The sequence below is a fragment of the Tupaia chinensis genome, unplaced genomic scaffold, assembly GCF_000334495.1.
Source record: "Tupaia chinensis unplaced genomic scaffold, TupChi_1.0 Scaffold148587_1, whole genome shotgun sequence".
In the NCBI taxonomy this organism is placed as follows: Eukaryota; Metazoa; Chordata; class Mammalia; order Scandentia; family Tupaiidae; genus Tupaia; species Tupaia belangeri.
The window spans coordinates 1,626,293-1,651,334 of NW_006208436.1; the positions used below are offsets into that span (position 1 = coordinate 1,626,293).

At 38.9% G+C, this 25,042-nt stretch overlaps 1 protein-coding gene across 1 annotated transcript in view; it reads left to right on the forward strand.

The window, feature by feature from the left end:
* Positions 1-23,236, forward strand: part of STEAP4 (STEAP4 metalloreductase) — a 32,119-nt gene extending 8,883 nt beyond the window's left edge. Inside the window, exons 2-5 of the mRNA XM_006170475.3 lie at positions 13,731-14,188; positions 15,546-16,073; positions 18,032-18,196; positions 20,521-23,236. Of these exons, the coding sequence (XP_006170537.1) occupies positions 13,733-14,188; positions 15,546-16,073; positions 18,032-18,196; positions 20,521-20,784 (1,413 nt within the window). The 5' untranslated portion in view covers positions 13,731-13,732 and the 3' untranslated portion in view covers positions 20,785-23,236. The remainder of the gene's footprint in view (positions 1-13,730; positions 14,189-15,545; positions 16,074-18,031; positions 18,197-20,520) is intronic.
* Positions 23,237-25,042: the final 1,806 nt, after the last annotated feature.

The following is a 25,042-nucleotide window of genomic DNA, read 5'->3' on the forward strand; positions in this document are numbered from 1 at the left end:
GCTATAGGGCGCATGCGCTTGCCAGACAGACAGAGAAAGACATAGAGAGAGAAAGCAAGAAACCACCCCCCAGGGGAGAGGGTCACGCCGCAATCCCTTCTCCATTCTCCTCTCAGGATCTTGGGCACGCACGCACACGCGCCCGGCGTGAGTTTTAAGCCACCAGGTCCGGGACGTGAACTGCGGTCGACTACGTGGGAGTCCAGTGACATAGCCATTACGCTAACTGCTGGTTCCCAAGACTTAAAAATCTTTACCTCAAGTTTCTTTCTTCTCTGAGTAAAGACATCTAATACAAATATGTATTAGGTATAATTAGAATTAAAAATTCCAATTGAATTATATTTTAATTTTGGAAGGCTTTATCTCAGTTCTGGTTGGCATTCAATTAAAAACTGATGCTAACACATAAGCTTGCAGTCTCTTCCTAGCTGACCCTGTCCCTCTGACCATGTTCTCCAATTTTCACATAGTTAAAAAGATCTACAAATACATTAAAAACATCTAGTAATCTTCCATCTCATGTGCCCCATCTACGAAATGATTTTGCAAATGTCAGTAATAGCTTCTTTACTAATTCAGTTGCAAATTAGGCTATTTTAAGTATTTGAGTATTTTTGTGAAGGTAGCATTTTACTATGATTGTTAACACATTTGCAACTGCTTTCCTTTCCGCCTGGAAACTGCAAACTCCTTGTTATTCCTTAGGTCTCAGTATGACTTAAAGTTGCCAGATAAAACACACAATGTCCAGTCAAACTAGAATTTCATATTTAAAGGTTTTTTGATATGAGTGTCCCTCAGTCATATTGCAGGGAATATATTTATACTAAAAAAAAAATATATATTTATTGGGCCGACTCTGCGGCCTGCTGGTAAAGGTAGTTAGATCCCACCTGGCTAAGCATACAGTTCGTGTACCAGACACAGCGGCTTGGGAAACACATCATGCACGTGTGTGCACCTGCCCAAACTCCCGAAAGGAAGGAAGGAGAAGCAATTGTTGCATGGCCATCCCATGGAGGATGGTTTTCTCCTTCTCCCTCTCTCTGACTCTGGTGAGTTTACCTGCTCTGTATTTAGGTAGGTAGGTAGGTAGGTAAATAGATAAATAGATAGATAGGGAGTTAGAATTTCAGATAAACTAAGTATATGTCATTTTTTCTTAATTTCAGAAAATATGTATATATAGTTTACCTGAAATTTGAATTTGATTGGGCATCAGGTACCTTCCTTTTTAAAGCTGGCAATCCTCACTTGACCAGCACCTTCTTATGGCAACTAATTCTCCATAATAGACTGCCCCCTCCCTTCCGCTCCCAGCATTTTCTATTTATTTTCCCTAATCTGATTTTTCAGAGTACTTCCTACATTTGAAATCGTCATATTTATTATTTATGTGGACATAGTCCAAACTTCCTACAATAGCATACACACACACAGAGACACACACACACACACACGCAATTTTTGAAACACACAATGTCAGAGATCTGGCTTAATACTTCTTAAAGAGTTAACACGTTTAAACTACAAGACACCTGCAGTCTTCACCTTTTGTCTTCAGCATTGAGTACAGGACATGGCACAGAGTCGATAATCAACAAATACAGCAAAGGAATAAGTTAATGTGTTTGTTTAAAAAAACAAATGGAAAATTATTTCTAAGTATCACCAGGAAGAAATTACCTCACAGCCAGTCAGTTCTAAATATAAGGCTAAAGTAAGAAAAATACATTTGTATTTTCAATTAACTTCTGTAGAAAAATTTGAACTGTCCAAACAAATCAGAAAAATCTGTTGATTATGAACACATAACTTTTTTTTGTATCAACCACTGGTCTTTTTAAACCAAGGTCTTCCAGTTTTGCTAGTGTACACACCTGTCAGTGAAAGAATTTGTGTTCGAATGTGAATGTATTTGTTTTCCCTGAAGAGCCTTGATCTCACCAAATACAGAAACAGCTCAGTGAATAAATTGGATGGGTTCATGTGTTAGTATAAGGATTTTACATTTTTAAAAAATTTTTTGCTTTCCATGTGTCCCTGGGATATATTAAAACAAATGTTCTGAATCACAGGAGGGCTGACACAGTCGCAGGACTCCCTCCTGTTTCTTTGCCTTGTGCTGAAAAGAAACATTTGATTGATGGACTTCAGCTCATTGCAAATACATTGTCAAGTCACCCAGGGCCTTCAGGTTGAACTCCAGAAGGAATAATAAAACAAAAAGATGAGCTTTTTAAAAATTCCTGTTTACAGTCATCAAATTAAAAGGAAAAATCATTTTGTACCTTATATAGTCTGAAGGCATTATTTGTATTCCAACTCTATGGAGGGTGCCAGGTCAGATCACTGGATGTATGTGTTACACGTGTATGTGTGTGTGTCCATCCGTCCATCTCTCCAGAGGGGATAGTGTCTAAAAATTCAAATGTTTGAATAAACAATCATTTCAGAATTCAAAACTGAATTCTCAAATGGAGAAATATTGGTTCCATCTAAATGATTAATGACATGCCACATGATACTATGTGAGAGTTGCTAGTTAGGAGGGCCATAGCAGATTTGTGAGTATATGTGATCAAACTATAACTTGTGGCTCTCGGGAGACAACTCTTCAGGTTTCCTTGAGAGAATTCCAGCTGGTAGAGTGGTGGTTGGGAGAGCTAGATCCCACATGCCAACTGCATGGTTTGAGTCCTTGACCCAGAAGCTTGAAAAACATGCAGGGCGGATATGCCCAAAATCACAAAAGGAGAAAGAAATAGAGAGGAGATTACTGCATGACCATGCCTCTTAGAGGTGCTTTCTTATTTCTTTCTCTCTCTCTCTGTGCCTGCCTCCCTCTTTCTCTTTCTCACCCTGCCCCCTGTCAAGCACACATATCCTCTGGCAATGATTTTAAAAAAATAAATAAATAACTTCTAAAGACAGTTAAAAAAAAAAAAACTACCAACTGGAGAAATAGATTTGTAAATCACATATTTAACAAAGGACTAATATCTAGGATATCTAAAGAATTACAAAAACTCAACAGTAATGAAATCTAACAGGACAGGATAAGGTAGGCTGCACTGGTTGACACTGCTACTCTGTAGGCTGGGGCCACATGAATCTGGATAACTCAGATTCAATCCCTGGCCCACTCTAAGAAGCCACCCATGGTGGTGCATTCCTGTAGTCCAGCTATTCTGGAGGCTAAAGCAGGAGGAGCACAAGCTTGCTATAAGTGTGGGCAACATGGCAAGTTAAGTTCTGAAACCCAAGTGTGGTGGCATTCACCTATGGTCCCAGATACTTGGGAGAGGAGGTTGGAGGACATCCTATCTAGTAAAACACAACAACAACAAAGTCCAGTTAAAAAATGAGTAAAAGAAACGGAGGTTTCTCACCAAAAATAACAAGTGGGTAGCAAATAAACACATAAGAAAAAGACCAACATTAGCCATAAGAAAAATGCAAAACCAAACCATAATGAGATATCAGAATGGCTATAATAAAACAGTGACACTGTTTTATTATATAACAGTGACACTCCTAAATTGCTAGTAGGAAAATAAAATGGTACAGCTACTCGGGAAAACAGTATGGCAGTTTCTTTTAAAGCTAAATACACTTACTGGGAACCAGCAGTTGGCATAATGGCTATGTTGCTGGACTCCCATGTAGTCGACTGCGGTTTGAGTCCCGGACCCGGTGGCTTAAACTCATGCCAGGTGTGGGTGCATGTGTGCCCAAGATCCTGAGAGAAGAATGGAGGAGAAGGGATTACAGTATAGTCATCCCCTCTGGGGGGGGGGTGATTTCTCACTTTCTTTCTCTGTGTCTCTCTCTATCTTTCTGGCAAGCTCACACGCCCTATAGCAAAAACCTCTCAAAATAAATAAATAAATAAATAAAAACCAACTAAATACACTTACCATAGGATCTACCAGTTATACTTTGATCCCAGAGAAGTGAAAACTTACTTTCATACAAAGACCTATACATAAATGTTATAGCAGCTTTATTTGACATTGCCCATAGTGGAAACAACCAAAATGTCCTGCATTCAATTGATAATTAAAGAAATATGTCTATGTCACAGAATACTACCCAGCAATAAAATAGAAAAAAATATTGATACACAATAATCACTTGGATGAATTTCAAGGGAATTAGGCTGAGTGAAAAAATACCAATCTCAAGAGGCTTACCTACTGGGTGATCTCATTTGTATAACAATCCTAAAATGACAAGAGTATAGAGACAGAACAGATTGAAGGTTTCCAGGGGTGAGTCTGACTATAAAGGGACAGCATGGGGGAGTACTTTGTGCTGATGGAATAGTCTGCACCGTGATCGCGTGGCAGGTACTCAAATCTACAGCTGAGAAAAAGCATGACCTGAAATGCACACGTATATTGCACCAATGCCAACATCCTGGTGTGGGTATGTACTACAGTTGTGTGACACACAGTCATTGGAAGACACTTGGGTGAAGGTGCACAGAAACCTTCTGCACTATCTTTACACCTTCCTGTGAATCTATAATTATTTCAGATTAAAAGTTTGGTTGTTTTTAAGAAATAATTATAGACTTGTTAAATATTGGTTGTTGGGAAAGTCACGGTGTGTTTTTACATAGGAAAAAAAAAAAAAGAAAAATTCATCATGACTTTCCCAATGATCTAACATAAGCATTTAAGGTTTATGAATTTTATAATCCTATTTGGACATGTTTTTAATATACTGGAATCCTCAGAAGCTAGAAGCAGTCGGGGCCTCTCTGACCGCTGACTTCTGGGAGGTGAGCAAAGTAAAATGCATAAGCTTGATTTGACCCTAACACCCTTGTAAGAGACCTCACTAGGAACACCTTGCAAGAATGCTGCCTCACATTCAAGCCTGGGATGGAATCTGCAGAGGGAGATGGTGAGCAAGGCTCTTACCCACCCACAGCTAGCCCTCCTATGTGCGCTCCCCCCACCCCTCACACACACTCACACACACACACACACACACATACACACACACAAGCTCCTCAGTGACAACTGCTGTCATGGCCTTCACAGTGATCTTGCCACCTCTGCATCTGTGCCACTGGTCACTAATCTCCACTCTGTATAAATACCCTTCTTGGGACCAGCAGATGGAGGAATGGTTACATCACTGGACTCTCATGTCATCAATTATAGTCCAAGTCCTCGACCCAGCAGCTTAAATTCATGCTGTGTGCACATGCATGCGTGCCCAAGATTCCAAGACAAGAATGAAGGAGAAGGGATTGCAGTATAGCCATCCCTCCTGGGGAGTGACTTCTTACTTTCTGTCTCTCTGTCTCTGCCTTTCCAGAGAGCACACAGCCTATAGCAAAATAAATAAATAAATAAATAAAAAGTAAATAAAAACCTCTCTTTAAATAAATAAACAACAACAAAAAACACCCCTTCTGGGATCACTTTACCTTTCTTGGCTTTCCTCTCAATGAGTATCTCCGGGAAATGCTTCCATAGGAGGCAAAACCACCCTGGAGAACTTCCAAACCAAGGACCAAGGATAGTCTTGTGTTTCCTGTTGTATAATTGAGGTTTGTGGAGAGTCCATGTGGTTGAAGGAAGGAAAGAATTACATTATGTTTTAACTACTTTAACCCAACTTTCCCTTAATAATTCTTCCTAATTATGACCTTTTCTTAATTATTTTCTTTATTCCTTCCATCCTACATCTAAGAGTAAAGTAGGACTAAGAAAGTTTTTTACATCTTCAAACAAGAAACCTTGCTACCTCCATAATCCATGTTTACACATAGCTATTTTGAGTTATAAATGTGTCTGAAATTGATGTATCATTCTTCTTTATATAGCAGTTACTATAAAATGCATCCTCAACTTGCCCTCCCTTGTGGTTGAGAGTATGCATACATTCCATTTTTATGAACTCCTCTTAGTAGGCTATTCTTCTAAGAGTTCAGAATTAAATTCTTCCAAAGTATTTTTTTAAAGAAGCTTTTGCTTTAGGACACATGCGCTTGTTAAGAGAGACAGAGACAGTGAGAGGGAATGTGAGAAATGACCCCCTGGGGGTTGGCCACACAGCAGTCCCTTCTCCTCCATTATCTTCCCAAGATCTTGGGCACGCATGCACATGCTCTCAGTGTCATTTTCAAGCCACCAGGTCCAGGACTCAAACTGCAGTCAGCATGTGGAGGTCCAGTGACATTACTGCTACCCCATCTGCTGGACCCCCCAAAATTTCTAACTTTTTACCTTTACCTGTTAATTATTTTATCCTCCCAATTATGGTAACATTAGGTATAATTCTTCATGAAAAAAATTAAAATGTTGTATTACCTTGAATTATCTTACAAGCAGAGCCTGTGACCAAAGTTTGTATACAGATCATTTATTAGGGAAGTGATTCCAGGCAATTAGGAGTGAGAGTCAGGGGACAGAACAAAGGAGCATGGGAAAGACAGTGTAAGCAAGCAATAAGTTGGCTACGGATGCAGATATCCGGTGCTCTACTCCACTGGGACTTTCTCATGAGCCTTATGAAATGTGTCAGAATTTATGCCCAAAGAAAGGAAAAACGCTTAGCCGTGGAGCCCTGCTCCCCACGGGTGTATGGTAGCCCCACAGGTTGTACATATCTCAGTGCTAAACAGATCTCAGAGAACACTGGGACAAAAATAGAGATACAAGATGAAGAACCAGCCCTCAAGAAAGCCTGTTAGGCAGTGGAAGCTGAGTGGAGCTCCACTCCTGTCCAGAGACTACAAATAGAACCAGAGGATGTGAAATGGAGTTCAAGATGAGGCCAAAAGTGATCAACCTTAGAGTTTCTATCAGTTGCATAAGGGTGACTAATTGTCCAATGAATAACTGTATTTCTTTCTATTAAATCAACCAGTGGTATTTTAATATCTCCTTATTGTTTTTTCATCTCCAATTTGCTCAATAACATCTCTGAACTCTAAATATTAAAATAAATTTTAATGGTTGGGGTAACAGCTCAAGTATATTACACTGAACTGTCAAACTGCATTTTAAAGGGGTAACATTAAAGTAAAATGTGAATTATAAGTGAGAGAAATTCACATTTGAGCTATTTTTACATCTGTGTTTTGATATGTCATATGCCCTAAGGCCATTTCATATACAGTTTTATTTATAATAAATAGGTTAAAGGCCAGTCCCATAGTGCAGTGGTTAATGCATAGGAATCTGGGTCCCACATGGTCCACTGCAGTTTAAATCCTGGACCTGATAGCTTGAAAAACACACTGGGCACATGTGCATGTGTGCCTAAAATCCTGATGGGATGGAGAAATGGAAGAAAAACTATTGGGATTTGATTATATCCCATCAGGTAGTGATTTTTCTTTCTCTCTAATCCCCATGCTCTCTGTCAATAGAAAGCACAAAAACAAAGAAAGAGAGAAAGGAGAGAGAGAGAGAGAGGGAGGAAGAAGGAAGGAAGGAAGGAAGGAAGGAAGGAAAAGAAAGAAAGAAAGGCAGACAGAAAGAAAGGCAGACAGAAAGACAGAGAAGGAGGGAAGGGACACTGAACTTCGGTTCAGATTTTCGTATATTTATAATAATCACAGTTAAATATACATAATTAAGCATCAATTTATAGAATTTTATATAGCGGTTATATTACTAGGTAATTAATAGATTATATTAATTTCATAACTAATAATTCTTAAATAATCCATTTTAAATAGATTTGTATTGAGCATATGCTATGTCTCAAGAACTGGCTTAAGATATGTAACTTTATCTAATCCCCATAATACCTCTCAAGGTAGATACTCTCAATCTCTCACTTTGAAGATGATAAAACTAGGGCACAAAGTTTGAGTAACCTGCCGGAGGACTCATGCATTCTAAGAGGTAGAGCAAGTAAGTGTACCGTGTAGTCAATATCTTTATTTTTAAAGTTTATGGTGGTTCAGAATAAAGGGCAGAGAGTCAAAATGGAATCTGGAATTACTCCCTCTTCGCAATGATTAAGATAATCCAAATTGTAAAATTTCAATAAAGAAATAATCCACCTCATTACAGAACACTGGCAACTTCATCAAATCTATATTTTGCTTGCAGGTGTTCACTGAGTATGAACGAGAGAAAAATAATATATTAGGATAAAATAACAGAGAAAAAAATAAGGGGACAGGCAGACATTCTTTTGACAGACTTGAAGACTGGCTATACAGAGCCAGTCAGGGTCCGTCAGCACTTTGAGGGTTAAAGTTATAAAACTAGCTACTAATTAGCAATTAGTCAATGCAATGAAAATTGCCAAACTAGCTTGCATTTTAGAAGCCCACTAAGAACCTTAAACACCTGCAGGTATTTTCCTATTTGTGGTTATGACCTTCTCAGTCACCAGCTAGTTTATAAAATGATTCAGTCACTGTGTTCAATTAGATTATTCAGAGTTTCTGTGGAAGCATAAGAAAGGCCTGTATTTCTTATTCTTTTCTCCCATGACTTCTGTTTACTTACAAAGACCTGAATGATCAGCTTATAAACTTCACATAAGCTTGGGTAAAAATATGGGTCTCGGGGCCCACAGCTGGCATGGTAGCTAAGGCTCTGGATTCCCATATGGCTGACCATGGTTTGAGTCCTAAACCCAGCGGTTTGGGAATCATGCCAGGTGTGTGTGTGTGTATGTGTACCCCAAATGGAAAGGGGATTGTGGCATGGCCATACCACCTTGGGGGGGAGGGGGTGATTTCTCACTTTTCCTGTCTCTCTCTGGTTCACTGAGCATTGTGGCAAAAACCTAAAAAAAAAAAAAAAAAAAAAAAAAAAAAAAAGAGGGGCCTGCAGGTAGCATGGTGGTTAAAGCACTAGATTTCCACATAGCTGACAGTGATTTGAGTCCCAGACCTGGGGGCTTGCTTCCTCACTTTCTCTGTTTCTCTCTCTGGTGAGCACACATACCCTATCACAAATTTTTAAAATTGTTATTTTTTTTTATTTTTTATTTTTTATTTTTTTGGAGAGATTTTCACTGTAGGGTGCGTGCGCTCGTCAGATAGACAGAGAGAGACAGAGAGACAGAAAGCGAGAAATCACCCCCCAGGGGGGATGGTCACACCGCAATCCCTTCTCCTCCATTCTCCTCTCGAGATCTTGGGCACGCACGCACATGCACCCGGCATGAGTTTTAAGCCACCGGGTCCGGGACACGAACCGCAGTAGACTACGTGGGAGTCCAGCAACATAGCCATTACGCTAACTGCTGGTTCCCAAAATTGTTATTATTTAATAATGAATAAAAGTAAACAAAAATTCTTAAAAAGAAAAAGAATAAGCGTGTTTTTCAAACTCTAAAACAGCAAGGAACATTTCTGAAACTCCAGTAAATAAGTGCCAACTTCATACATATCTTACAATCTACATGAAATCCACTATGTACGAACTGAATAGTAATTATGTCTGGTTTGAAAATTTCACATCAAAATTTATTTTACTTGTCACCTATTTGGGAAATTGAAGTCATTTCTTTATAAAAATATTCCCCCACTTTCTACCTTCTCCTTACTCTTCTCCAGTGGCTACTCTTTAATCATTCAGCCTCCTCTTTATGAGCTCACTCTGTGCCTTGGACACAGAGTAAACATTGTGACTTTCTCTTTTTTTTTGGAGGGGGGGAGGAAGGGGAGGGTTTTGCTATAGGGCACATGCACTCACCAGAGAGACAGAGAGATAGAAAGCAAGAAATCACCCCCCAGGTGGGATGGCCACGCCGCAATCCCTTCTCCTCCATTCTCCTCTCAGGATCTTGGGCACGCACGCATATGCACTCCACATGAGTTTAAGCCACCGGGTCCGGGACTCGAACCCCGGCTGACTACATGGGAGTCCAGTGACATAGCCATTATGCTAACTGCTGGTCCCAACACTGTGACTTTCAACTCCTACATTCTATCCTTCTAATGTTACTCAACAAATACCTATAAAATACCTCATCTGTTGTAGTCAGTGCTCTTTTCTGTACTGAAGATACATCATCAAACAATAGAAACACACACACATATATACATGCACATACAGGTCAACTATAAAACTAAATGTTAACAAGAGTTTTTATAAACGTTCAATGCTGAAAGAGGAAATAATATTCCTCAAAAGTACGGAGAGTAACCTAAATTATTGGATTAGATGATAGTAACTTGGGTTTGTTTTTTATTTAAATTATACTCACTTTAAAAATTAATAGTCACATGAGTTATAATAGTATCAATTTAGTTTTAACTTGCATTTCGTTTGTTTTGGGTAAGACTGAGAATCTTTTACTATGTTTAAAAGTCTTTCCTATTTTCTTAAAATCAACTGTTAGCACATATCCTTTGCCCAATTTTCTACTGGGCAGTTGGTTTTTTCCTTACTAATTTATGTGAGGTAAAAATATTTTTCCCAGTTTGTTTATTATCTTCTGGCTTTGCTTACAGAATTTTTGCTTTACAGGAATTATTTATTTTTATGTAATCACATTTATCCATATATTCATTAGTGGTTAAATGATGTAGAAAAAGAACTTTTCTCCTCTAAAATTATAAAAGAATTTTCTATGGTTGCTTCTAGTTCTAAGATGGCTCCATTTTGTTTTTAAAGTTCAAATCTTCAATAAATTTTGAATTTATCTTTGGGTGGATCTGAGGCAATGATTTAATTTTTTCTTCCTATTGGTTATTGAGTTGTCCCAGTATTAACTATTGAATAATAATTTTTTTTCTTGTTGCGTCTAGGTGCCACATTTATCACATATGTTTGGGTCCATTTCTGAATTTTTATTGGGTTGCCAGAAAAGTCATGATGCATTTTTTCATTAAAAAAAATAGACCAGCAGATGGCAAAATGGCTACATACCTAGACTCCCACATAGTTGACTGCAGCTTAAAACTCATGCCAGGTCTGTGTGCACGCATGCCCAATATTTTAAGAGGAGAATGGAGAGGAAGGGATTGTGGTGTGGCCATCTTCCCTGGGTGGGCGGGGAGGGAATATCTTGCTTTCTGTCTCTCTGGAGAGTTGCACACTCCCTATAGCAAAAATCTCTGTAAGAAAGAAAAAAATACATTATGACTTTTCTGACAACCCAACATTTTACTCTATTCCATCACTTTTTCTATTCCTTTGACAGCACCATGTTATTTAATATTTTAGCTTTATAATATTTTTAATATATAATAGGACTAGCCTTCCATTTATTACCCAACTTTTTAGAGTTTATAGATTAAATTTGGGAGCCTTTCCATCTAAGAACATACTGTACATTATCATATGTATTTTTAGGAACAGTCCAAAATTTTCTTAAAGTAGGTTTTTGTTTATTTTTATTTAATCCTATTCATTGTCATTCTTTTACTTACTTATTTATTTATTTATTTATTTTGAAATTGACCAGAGAGAGAGAGAGAAGGAAACAGAGGGCAAGCTGCCAGGTCTGGGACTCAAACTGCCATTAGCCATGTGGGAGTCCAGCCACCATAAGCACACCGCCACCTGCTGGCCCCTAATTTTCTTCATGTAGTTTTCACACATATCTTGTTATCTTGTTACATATTGTCTCTATTTTGTTGCAGGTATGAATAGGGTCCTTCTTTTATTATCTCTTCTAATTTAAATATATATATATATGTATGGAAATTTTGATTTAACTGGGTTGCTGTATAAGATGTTGAATTGTCTTTTATATGTATGGTATTTTCCTTTTGACTTTTGAGTTTTCTAACTCTAAAATTTAATCATCTGGAACTCCTTTTGAATTTCTATAACAGTCTAGCTATATTAGCTAGATTTCCAGAACAATAATTATAGTGGTTATAGCTGATAAATTTGTCTGGCTTCTGACTTGGGAGTGTTTCTAGTAATTCTCTTTTAAGCATAATACTGGATTAGGTTGAGATAGATATTTCTTTAACATATAAAGAGTATCATTCTGTTCCTCTTTTCTATGAATAGAGAATAAGTGTTGAATTTTAACATTTGCCCATTAACATGCATAAATATGGCCATATTTTTTTCTCCTTAAATCTTCTAATTTGGTAACTTATATTAGCGGGTTTTTTTTTTTTTTAGTTTTTTTGTTTGTTTGTTTTTGAGAGAGAGAGAGAGAGAGATTTTTGCTATAGGGCACATGCACTCACCAGAGAGACAGAGAGATAGAAAGCAAGAAATCACTCCCCTCCATGGGGGGATGTCCATGCCACAGTCCCTTCTCCTACATTCTCCTCTTGGGATCTTGGGCTCGCACACGCATGTGCCAGGCATGAGGTTTAAGCCACTGGGTCTGGGACTCAAACTATGAAAGACTACGTGGGAGTCCAGCAATGTAACCATTATACCATCTACTGGTCTCATTAATAGGTTTCTTAAATACTGAAATTGTAGAACTAATCTTTATATTCTTTTTTTTTTTAATATAGGGTGTGTGCATTTGCCAGAAAGACAGAGAGAGACAGAGAGACAAAAAGTAGGAAATCACCCCTCAGTGGGGATGGCGATGCCTCAATCTCTTCTCCTCTATTTTCCTCTCAGGATCTTGGGCACACATGCACATGCACCTGGTGTGAGTTTAAGTCACCAGGTCCAGGACTCAAACCGCAGTTGACTACATGGGAGTCCAGTGACATAGCCATTATGCCAACTGCTGTTCCTTAATCTTTATATTCTTACAATAATCCCCATTAGACCAACATGTACTTTCTCTTAAGCAGTTGGATTTAGTTTGCTAATATTTTATTTAGGATTTTTTTAGGAAAAAAAGAAGCAACCATAGGCACCCATGATATGGGATGATATGGCACCCATAAATACAGAAGAAAGCAAATTGGACTATAATTTGTCATATTTTGCTCTGAGAACTTTTGGAACTATAGATGTTAGATAACTATAGTATCATTGCAATATATATCCATAGTTTAAAACATCTACCAATGCAATCAGCAGATGGTATAGTGATTACATCGCTGGACTCCTACATGGCCAACTGCAATTCAAGTCCTGGACACGGTGACTTGAAAATCATGCCACACTAGAGACAGGGTGGAAGGAGGGTGAGAGAAAGGAAGACTATAGGGAAGAAAATCAGGGAGGAAAAACAGAGAGAGGCAAGACATTTATGGGACACAGAAATGGTTGATTACCTGTGGATGATAACATGTATAGTATTCTCAACTGGACTGCTCTGAGATATATTTCATGTTGGGTAAATTCTCTTTACAAACCAAAGGATGTATAGTAATCAAGTGTTTGGAAAAAAATAAAGAGAATAAAAATAAAATTAAAAAAAGAAAATCATTTTGGGTGCGTGTGTGTACATGCATAAGATCCTAGGGAGAATGGAATGGAAGGGATTGCAGCATGGCCATTCCCTCTGGTAGGCGATTTCTCACTTTCCCTCTCACTGTGTCTGCCTCTCTTTTTCTTTCCAGTGAGTGCTTGCACCCTAAGGCAAAAACTCTTAAAAAAAAAAAAAATCCACCAGTAAGTGTGTTCGTTGGCTTTTCATTGCACCTCTTAACCCAAAGAAGTTTTCACTTAAGATTTTATTAAGACACATATGAGAACATATGTAATCATATTTACTCCTGAATTTTGTAATATACTTGAAATCATTAGAAGATTAGAATACCAATCAATTATACTATTTCCTAACAATAATCCTCATCAGTTTTTCATACCTAGAGCATTCATATTTCATTGGCTATCTGTGTTATTTTTCAGTTATGGAGAAAACCCGTACAGATGCATTTCCCATTACAATGGATTCTTTGGAAAGGAAAGAGACAATATGTATTTTTGGAACTGGAGATTTTGGAAGATCGCTGGGATTTAAAATGCTGCAGTGTGGTTATTCTATCGTTTTTGGAAGCCGAACCCCCCGGATGTCCAGCCTGCTGCCCAATGGCGCAGATGTCTTGAGCTATTCAGAAGCTGCCCAGAAGTCTGACATCATAATCATAACAGTCCACAGAGAGCATTATAATTTTCTCACAGAACTAACTGAGGTTCTTCATGGAAAAATATTAGTAGACGTCAGCAACAACCGCAAAGTCAATCAGTATCCAGAATCCAACGCAGAGTACCTTGCTCAGCTGGTACCAGGAGCCCACGTGGTAAAAGCTTTTAACACCATATCAGCCTGGGCTCTCCAGTCAGGAGCCCTGGATGCAAGTCGGCAGGTAAGATGAAAAAGAAATTGCAGTCAATCTTTAAAAGGTGAATATTTTGGGGCTGGCAGGTGGCATGATGGTTAGGGGCACTGGGCTTCCATATGGCCGACCATGGTTCAAGTCCAGGACCTGGTGGCTTGCTTTCTCACGTTCTCCCTCTCCCTTTCTCTCTCTGTCCCTCTCTGGTCAAATTAAAAAATAAGTAAATAACGGGACCAGCAGATGGCGTAATGGCTACGTTGCTGGATTCCCATGTAGTCGACCACAGTTCAAGTCCCGGATCTGGTGGCTTAAACAAACTGGGTACATGTGTGCACATGCTCAAGATCCCAAGAGGAGAAAGGAGAAGAAGGGATTGCAGCTGGTCATCCCTGCTGGGGGGTGATTTCTCGCTTTCTGTCTCTCTGTCATTCTGGTGAGTGCACATGCCGTATAGCAAAAACCTCTCCAAAAAAATTTTTTAAAAGAGTAAATAAAGTTAAATAAAATAATCTTTTTAAAAAAGTGAATATTTCAATGTGCACTTAGCTTCAGATTCCAAAATAAACTACCCACTAAATATTTCATCTTGCTAATTTGTTCCATGAATAATTTGGGGGGCTTTAAATAAGTAAAATAATCAGTTGTGATTCATTTTCCACTGTCTGCACCCTTGGTTTTTAGTTTGATGGAATCTAATAGTGTCGGTCTCTAGAATCCCCTTGTCGGTACTGCAAATTAATACAGCATGAATATCCTTTTCTACTCCTATTACCTTGTATGAAACTGATTTGATTAGAAGCAATCATAGGTGCACGGTACCCCAAATACAGAAGATCAAACTTCCCTTACTGTAAAGAGCCTAGTCTTTTTTTTTTTTTTCTTTTTTTGGAGAGGTTTTCGCAATAGGGCACGTGCGCTCGCCAGACAGACAGAGAGAGACAGAGAGACAGAAAGCGAGAAATCAACCCCCAGGGAGGATGGTCACGCCGCAATCCCTTCTCCTCCATTCTCCTCTCGGGATCTTGGGCACGCACACACACGCACCCGGTGTGAGTTTTAAGCCACCGGGTCCAGGACGCGAACCACGGTCGACTACGTGGGAGTCCAGTGACATAGCCATTACGCTAACTGCTGGTTCCCAAGAGCCTAGTCTTATATCAATGCGATGTGCCTAAAACTACCTGCAACTAAAACACTGATTGAAACTATACAGCACACACGTGCAAGTTTAAAATGTCATCTTGTTAGACATGGTTATTCTACATCCTTGTTTGAAAAACAGTTCACTACCTACACGTCATTGTTATGCATGATGCTTATATAGACTTACAAAATAACTATTTCATAAAGGAAAAAAGTAAATACAGAATTGTTTATAACCCAGGTGTTTGTCTGCGGAAATGACAGAAAAGCCAAGCAAAGAGTGATGGATATTGTTCGTGGCCTTGGACTTACTCCCTTGGATAAAGGATCGCTCATGGCAGCCAGTGAAATAGAAAACTACCCCCTACAATTATTTCCCATGTGGAGGTTTCCCTTCTATTTGTCTGCAGCCCTGTGTATCTTCTTCTTTCTCTACTGTGTCATAAGAGACGTAATCTATCCTTATGTTAACAAAAATGAAGATAGTACATTTCGCCTGGCTATTTCCATCCCGAATCGTGTCTTTCCAATAACAGCGCTTACACTGCTGGCTTTGGTCTACCTACCTGGTGTTATTGCTGCCATTCTGCAGCTGTACCGAGGTACAAAATACCGCCGATTCCCAGACTGGCTTGATCATTGGATGCTTTGCAGAAAACAGCTTGGCTTGATGGCTCTGGGATTTGCCTGCCTTCATGTCCTCTACGCACTGGTGATTCCTATTCGTTTTTATGTACGATGGAGGATAAGAAACCTGACCGTTACCCAGGTAAAGCTTACTCATTTGAATTTCCCTAGTCCTTAAATCAAAGAGAAATTTTGCTGTATCATTTTGCATTTCACAATTACAGAAAAGTCACTCTTCTAAGCATTTTTTAAAATATTTTTAATCTTATTTATCTTTTTTCTTTCTTTTTAATTTGCTACAAGACAGGTATGCTCACCAGAAAGGACAGAGATGGGGAGGGGAGGGGGGAAAGCAAGAAAGCAAGAGTTCAGGACTCAAACCATGGTTAGTCGTATGAGAGTCCAGCACTTTAATCACATCACCTGCTGGCCCCAGCATCTTTATTTCTTAAAAGTAATCAGAGTTAAAAATATCATGTCTTGGGACCAGCAGTTAGCCTAATGGCTATGTTGCTGGACTCCCTTGTAGTCAACCGCGGTTTGCGTCCCAGACCCGGTGGCTTAAAACTCACACTGGGTGCATGTGCATGCATGCCCAAGATCCCGAGAGAATGGAGGAGAAGAGATTGTGGCGTGGCCGTCCCCCCCGGGTGGGAGGTGGGGGGGTGATTTCTCGCTTTCTGTCTCTCTGTCTTTCTAGTGAGTGCATGGGCCCTATAGCAAAAACCTCTCTAAAAAAAAAAGAAATCATGTCTGGTTTTTTAAAATTATTATTATTGATGCTATTGTTTGTCTTATGAATCCAGTTGAGAGCTCATATAACTATTGTGAATAAAAGTTTGATCTCCAGATCTGTATTCCCAGGGCTCACTAGGATACTGACAAATGATAGATTTAGGGACTCAGGAAACTTAAGGATACCTACTTAAATTTCTTTGGGTGGCAGTTGGTAAAAGTAAACCAATGTGTCTCAAGCTTCTGTTTTTATGCATGCTACTTGCTTTTGAAAGGAAGAGGACAGCCCAAACAGGTGCCATAGCAGTGGCACAAATTCGTGGAGAGGGCAGGAAGTTGTCCTCATTGTCTAAAAAACTAAATAGTTCTTAGCAGATATCAAATACAATCTTAGGCACAATCAAAAGATTTAAGAGATAATCAGCTCAAGGAGTCTTACAGTAGTTCCAGAGGCAGTGCTCTAAGTCTGTTCCAGTTTAGAAATAACTGGTTTTGCTCAATCTTACTGGAGCCTCAAAGATCATTAGTCAATAACTCATTGATGATGCATTTTGGGTTTCTGTACATTATTTCCCTAACAAATACATGAAAGTTTGTTACATAAGAGTCACACTACAAGGGTTAGATTCATCTCAACCTGTGATGAGACAGATTTGAAGCTCTTCTAAAACACAGAACCATGAAAAAACCCAAACTCTGTGGGTGTGAATAATTAGCATCTAAAGCAGAATAAACAGAATTCCAATGTAACCATTTGAGAACATCAAGTTTTGCTTGGGGACCAAAAAGCCATATGGTAAAGAAGGTTTAAGTAAATGTTTACTTTGTTTCAGGATTTATAGGGTAAATTAAAATGTCCTACACAACTCCTGCAGTCAAGTATTACAATAAAGTTCCAGTAGAACCAATTAGCTTTCATTTTTTCTACAAAAAAAAAATCATTTCTAAATGTATTTTTACCTACATTATTCACACAACTTTCTTTGCACCAATAACCCATGCAAAGGTTTTTTTCAATCCCCTTAAAAGTGGGCAGTTTATGGGACCAGCAGGTAGAGTAGTGGTGAAAGCAATGGACTCCCATATGGCCCACAATGGTTCAAGTCACAGACCTGGCAGCTTGAAAATCATGCCAGCATGTGAGCATGTGTGGCCAAAATCCCAGAAGAATAATAGAGAAGAGAATGCTGCATGGCCATCTCTTCGGGGGAGAGGGGGGTGATTTCTCATTTTCCCTCTGTGTCTCTTTCTCTCTCTTTCCCATGAGCACACCCACCCTATGGCAAAAATCTTAAATAAAAAATAATAAGTGGACAATTTATTTTTAAAATGTAGCCTTTTAAAATTGATTATACTTTTTATTAGGCAATACTCAAGAAAGAAGATCCATTTAGTACGTCTTCAGCCTGGCTCAGTGATTCATATGTGGCTTTGGGAATCCTCGGATTTTTTCTGTTTGTACTCTTGGGAATCACTTCCTTACCATCAGTTAGCAATACGGTCAACTGGAGAGAGTTTCGATTCATCCAGGTAAGATTTAATCTTCTTTATATTACAAAATGAGTACAACTTTACAAACATTTTCATTTTTCTGTCATATCATGCCTAATTTTTTTCATTTTGCTCCATCACTTCCTTGACAATCTCATTAAAAATTTTAAAATAGAAAACATGGAACATCGGTGTAAACCAGCAAATTCTATAATGGTTCCATTTCCTCATAGGGTATCCCTTGCCAAGATTCTTAACGACTCCCAGAGCCACGGCTAATACTATAGAATGAAAAGCACCAAGAACTATTAAATACCTGCAGAGATATACTAGGTGCGAGGTGAAAGAAACACATACTGATAGAGGTAGAAAATAAAGAGGTAGAAAATAAAGTTTAAATCTTAGAAGCAAGATTGATGGGTGTCATCACACCATACTTAACGTAGGTCCATCATAAGGAAAATTGTTTTCTCCACAATCAACCACCAGACACCTCATTAAAGACTAACTATTCTAACAGACCTGTGGTTCTCAAAGTGTGTTACTAAGACCAGCAGCATCACCTGGGAACTTAGCTACGCAAAGCCCTGGGCCATTCCCAGAACTACTGAATCAGAAACTGTGGAAGTGTGGCTCTGTAATTTGTCTTAACAAGCCCTCCAGATGATTGTGATGCATGCTTGCTGACAACCAGTATAACAGGATAGACCATTAGTAATTGCAATTAGGTTTGAATTTTACAAAACTATTAGAATTTCAAGTTTTGCATTTTCTCCAGGGGATCAAATGCAGTCAAAATTCTTTGATGGTAACACCTTATTTTAGGCATTAAGACAGATATAAACATTAAGTTCTAGAATTTAGACCATGGGACCAGCAGATGGCATAATAGTTATGTTGCTGGACTCCACATAGTCAACCTCAGTTCATGTCCTGGACCCAGTGGCTTAAAACCCATGCTGGGCGTGTATGTGTGTGTGCCCAAACTCCCAAGAGGAGACTGGAGGAGAGGGGATTACAGCATCGCCATCCCCCCTGGGAAGGTGATTTCTCGCTTTCTGTCTCTCTGCCTCTATCTCTCCAGCAAGCACACACACCTTATAGCAAAAATCTCTCTTATAAAAGAAAAAAAAGAAAAAGAACTTAGATCAAAACAAAGTACAATTTGGAAAAAAAAAAAGGGAACCAGCAGTTAGCATAATGGCTATGTCGCTGGACTCCCACGTAGTCCACCGCGGTTCGCATCCCAGACCCGGTGGCTTAAAACTCATGCCGGGCGCGTGTGCGTGTGTGCCCAAGATCCCAAGAGGAGAATGGAGGAGAAGGGATTGTGGCATGACCATCCCCCCTGGGGGGTGATTTCTTGCTTTCTGTCTCTATGTCTCTCTCTGTCTGTCTGGCGAGCGCACGTGCCCTACAGTGAAAATCTCTCCAAAAAAAAAAAAAAACAAAGTACAATTTGGTAATTGCTCTTTACTGTGACAAAAATTAGCTGACATCTGCCTTTAGTCAGTAATATATACTAATGGGTTCTTCTTGAGGTCATAATGAGTCTTATTAATCTCTGATCTCTAAAAAGATGATTAAAAAAATTTTTTGCCACTGGGGACCAAAGTATGTGTGTGTGTGTATATACATGTTATTTATTCTAATTTGGAAGAGTTTATTGCTGGTGAACTTTTCCGATACAGCCAGATTAAGATGAAGCTACCATATCATTTGTAAGAAAGTCTTCGGAACCAGCAGTTAGCGTAATGGCTATGTCGCTGGACTCCCACGTAGTCGACCACGGTTCGCGTCCTGGACCTGGTGGCTTAAAACTCATGCATGTGCGTGCATGCCCAAGATCCTGAGAGGAGAATGGAGAAGAAGGAATTGCAGCGTGACCATCCCCCCTGGAGGGGTGATTTCTCACTTTCTGTCTTTATGTCTCGCTCTGTCTGTCTGGCGAGCGCACGCGCCCTATAGTGAAAACCTCTACAAAAAAAAAAAAAAAAAAAAAAACCTGAGAAGTTTAATGAAGAGAATGGAGAAGAAGGAATTGCAGCGTGACCATCCCCCCTGGAGGGGTGATTTCTCACTTTCTGTCTTTATGTCTCGCTCTGTCTGTCTGGCGAGCGCACACGCCCTATAGTGAAAATCTCTCCAAAAAAAGACTTTCTTATTTTTTTTTAACTATCCCAAAGGAAGTTTAATGTTTCCTTTTTTCCTTTTTTCAGTATTTAACAAGGTGTCTAAATATTATAAGCTTCAATTATTTGTAATGGTTGACAATTATCCCTCACTGACTAGAATGTTTGAGTGTTCATTAAGATGCACATAATGTTAATTGTTAATGTACATGTTCTTGTTTTTGCTTTTAGTCCAAACTGGGTTATTTGACCCTGATCTTGTGCACAGCCCACACCCTGGTGTACGGTGGGAAAAGGTTCCTCAGCCCTTCAATTCTCAGATGGTATCTTCCTGCAGCCTACATATTAGCACTCATCATTCCCTGCACAGTGCTGGTAATCAAATTTATCCTCATTATGCCATGCATAGACAAGACCCTCACACGGATCCGCCAGGGTTGGGAAAGGAACTCAAAACACTCAAAATCAGCACTGAATGCAAAGTCAGACATTTGAAGCAGAGTTCCATTTACTCAGACTTATGAACTACAGTATTGAATGTTTAGAGAAGAACATGCACGGTTGAGAAAACCCTTTTCTCTCACTATGCCCTGAAGTTTATGAACACAGAAGAAAATGTTGCCTGACTTTGAGAAACTGGCAGATGAGAAGAGAAACTATTTTATCTCAGATTAGTGATGAATAAACACAGGTGGCTGCCCCTTCATTTCCCAGAGTTCACAGGACTGAGATTGGGATTCATTTTGTGGGGTTCACACTAAGAAGTTTCTTTGATGTGGGCAACATGCATGACATAATGTCTTGCAAAATCCAGGAGAAGTACATGCAACTTCCTTCTCTGTTTCAAGGACTAAGTTACATAAAAGAGAAAACAGTATGACTGTGGCTGCCGATGAGTATTTTTTGGTATGTCAGAAGAGGAAAGTCAAATGACGTAAAAGAAATGAGATTTGTTGTTTGTTTTTTGCAAGTAAAGCCAATTATAAACATTGCCATAGTGAATTTTGTAGTTAAATGTGCCCCTTGATTTTGCTCTTATCAATATGAATGTCTACTGTGGGGAACTGTTTTAACACAAAAGCATCACAATTGATTAGAGGTAACTTCGGATACATGCAAATCTACAAAGTTGTTATAAAATCCTTTCTTTATAAGGAACATATAGGAAAGACTGAGTGAAAATGGAAGAATATCCATCTGGATTTTTCTCAGTGTCCAATAAGCAAGGAAGCATTGATGAAAAGTCTTTGCACCAAAAAAAGTTCTAAGAAACTAGAATTTTAAATAGCAAGGTAAATAAATACATATTATAAAGTTGCATTATATTAGGCTTGGTATTTAGGTATTGCATGTTTTGTAAATTTTCAAATATTGTTCAGTTTTAGTCATCTAAGAAATTACTTGTAGAGGAACGAGCATCAATGGTCTATTATGGTTTTACATAGTAAAATTAAATAAGGTATCTGAAGGTATAATTTGAGCAATGTAGAGATGAAAGAGAATGATGAAAATTCTCAGGGCAGAGAGGTATGAGCAGAAGATGCTATTTGAGATTTGTTTCTTTCTCACATCGTCGCTATGAAGTAGCATGCTTCTCACCATGTTCCTGTGCTGATAGTGTCAAGATGACCTTCAATGGGATTAGCTTTCTAGCTCGAGCATGGAACTAAAAGAAGCCTGTGCACCATCTTTCCCACCTACCGAAATAACTAAAAGGCATTGGCTTTGACATTTTTCTGCCTGCTCTGTAAAGGCCATTTTTTTTCTTTCTTTTCTTTTTTCTACTTTCATTATAACATTATACATGACTTTATACAAAATGATTAAAACATCATTCACACTCTATGGTACCTTTCTAGAAAGCTTTTTATAAATAATTTCATCTATACTGTGTTTTCAATTTGATATCCTTTGTTTTTCACTTGATATATTATAGGCTTTGTTCTCTTACATGGTATATGTATTTATTGGCTGCATATGATTACATCAAATAGGCATTTATTTAACCACTGTCCTATAATAGGCTGTGTCCATTTCATACTAAAACAAATAACATTTCAGAGAATATCTTTTGCACTAACAACATTTTTCTATATTTTAATTATTTCCAAAAATTAGGATTACAAAATTTAAGAACTTTCACTAGCATTTTCTATATATTGCCAGGTTATTTCTAAAGTGACTTTAATGATATTAGTAGCACTCAATTAAGGCTTTGGTTTCATCACACCACTGTAGATTTTGTTTTGTTACTTAAAGTTTCATTTACTTATAAAGGGTATAAAGACACATAGAACATATGCTTATTTATCTATCCTTGATCTACCCAAGCAAGGATTAAGAAAGCTGGAAAAGCTTCAGTGGAAAAATGTCACTACTCATCCCTGTTATGCACCACAGTCAAGTGTGCTGGGCCTGGAATCTGCTCTTTCACTAGAGAGTTGGTCAATTAAAATGTAAATACCATCCAGGCTGGTTTAGAGAAGTCTTTGGAGTTAGCCATGCTCCTTTTTGATAAAAGAGTAATGTAATATGTTTACATTGGTCATGGCACATCACTAAGAATAAAACATGTCACTCCTAGGTTAAATACTTATGTGTAGTAAGAACAAACTCTACTGTCACAGCTTAGTGGAGATGCTCTATCTGTATACCTAATGAAAGCCATCTGTCACCTTAGCCTGTGATCCTAGTTAGCCAGGAGGCCCACAACATGGTAAAACTCACGAATATCTCTCATGCACATGCCTTCAAAAACATAAAATAAAATAAATGAAAGACATTCATCAAGGCTGAAGTTAAAGAGTACCCTGGTGGTTTGGGCCTAATAGCTGCATTGCCAGGCCTAACTTTTGGTTGGTTGTCAAACTCCAACCACAAGAGCTCTAAGTATAACCAGCTGACCAAAGAAAACCAATGTTCTTCCATACTTTCCAACACGCCTCCCTCCTCCATCCAGCAACTTGACCCTCTTAACACAGCTGACTTTTTCAGTTCGTTTAAGATGGAAAGGAGTTTAGAACCAATAAGAATAGGTGCTTTCAGTTACCTATATTCCTTTTATAGATCTAAACTGTTCAGCATTTTAAAGGTTAAACTGTTTTCTGCTGGTATAGTTTCTGTATTCTAAGAACATTTTTATAAAGTTTTATTTTTGTACCATTTTCCCACTTTTGATAGCTTTTATAAATGTGTACTCATTAAACATTGCTTTTAAAATATTTTCTAGTTTTGTTTAATTCTTGTTTCGAGTCATCAAAGTTCCAAAGAAGTGACTGGATGGGTTTGATTCACAGTAGTTCCCGCACCTGGGCCTAAAATATACTTCACTTCAAGGATAAGGAAAAGGAGAGGGAGTGGATGGGTTGGCAAGTACATTGAGGGATTGGCAGCGCTGTGCAATAGATGCTTGAGCTCAGCTGGGTGGTGCATTCCAATATCCTGCATGTGCTTCTGCACTACTCTCTGAGAGGGAGAGCATCTGCTGGCTAAAGGGAGAGGATTGCATCATCCACACTGAACTGCTCTGAGACTTAGGAAGAAGGCTTTCCTTCTCCAGGCAGATGCTACCAGGACATGGCTAATGGCTAAACAGACAGCAGGTTGGAGCCAAAATGCGTGATCAGGTATTAAATGCCCTGCACAACTGGACAGCTACAGCCTTGGTGGTGTAATCGTCCTTTCAAAAATAAAAGAAAAATGGATGGTGAAAAGGAGGGAAATCACTTTATTAGGAGTAAGCCAAAATAAATGGAATTAGCCTCTACTCACAAACTATTGCAATTAGAAATTCAGTTAAAAGCTGTTCATGTATTTACTGTTCAGAGTTCACAAAGAGCCATGGTAACAATGAATGCATACAATGTATTTCAGCTTTGGAAGCTCAAAAGTTTCTGGAATTCCCTCTAAAATCAAGGTGGAATGGCAGTCAAGGTGTTGCATGCAGAGCTCAGAATTCACATTCTCCATTACCACAACCATCATTCCCGTTACCACCTTCCCAACACACACATAAATGAAAGCCCACGAATACCCTTACAGGATCCTATTGCAATGTTCTATCATGATAGGATTACCAGGTTGAAAAACCCTTTAAAAAGTCAGTTGACCACCAGTTGGTGTAATGGCCATGTCACTGGATTTCCATGTAGCTGACCGTGGTTTGAGTCCCGCACCTGGTGGCTTAAACTCATGCAGGGTGTGTGTGCATGTGTGCCCAAGATCCTAAGAAGAGAATGGAGAAGAAGGGATTGTGGCATGATTGTGCCATTCCTCTTGGGGGATGATTTCTCACTTTCTGTCTCTGTCTTTCTGGCGAGTGCACGCACCCTATAGCAAAATACTTATGTGTAGTAAGAACAAACTCTACTGTCACAGCTTAGTGGAGATGCTCTATCTGTATACCTAATGAAAGCCATCTGTCACCTTAGCCTGTGATCCTAGTTAGCCAGGAGGCCCACAACATGGTAAAACTCACGAATATCTCTCATGCACATGCCTTCAAAAACATAAAATAAAATAAATGAAAGACATTCATCAAGGCTGAAGTTAAAGAGTACCCTGGTGGTTTGGGCCTAATAGCTGCATTGCCAGGCCTAACTTTTGGTTGGTTGTCAAACTCCAACCACAAGAGCTCTAAGTATAACCAGCTGACCAAAGAAAACCAATGTTCTTCCATACTTTCCAACACGCCTCCCTCCTCCATCCAGCAACTTGACCCTCTTAACACAGCTGACTTTTTCAGTTCGTTTAA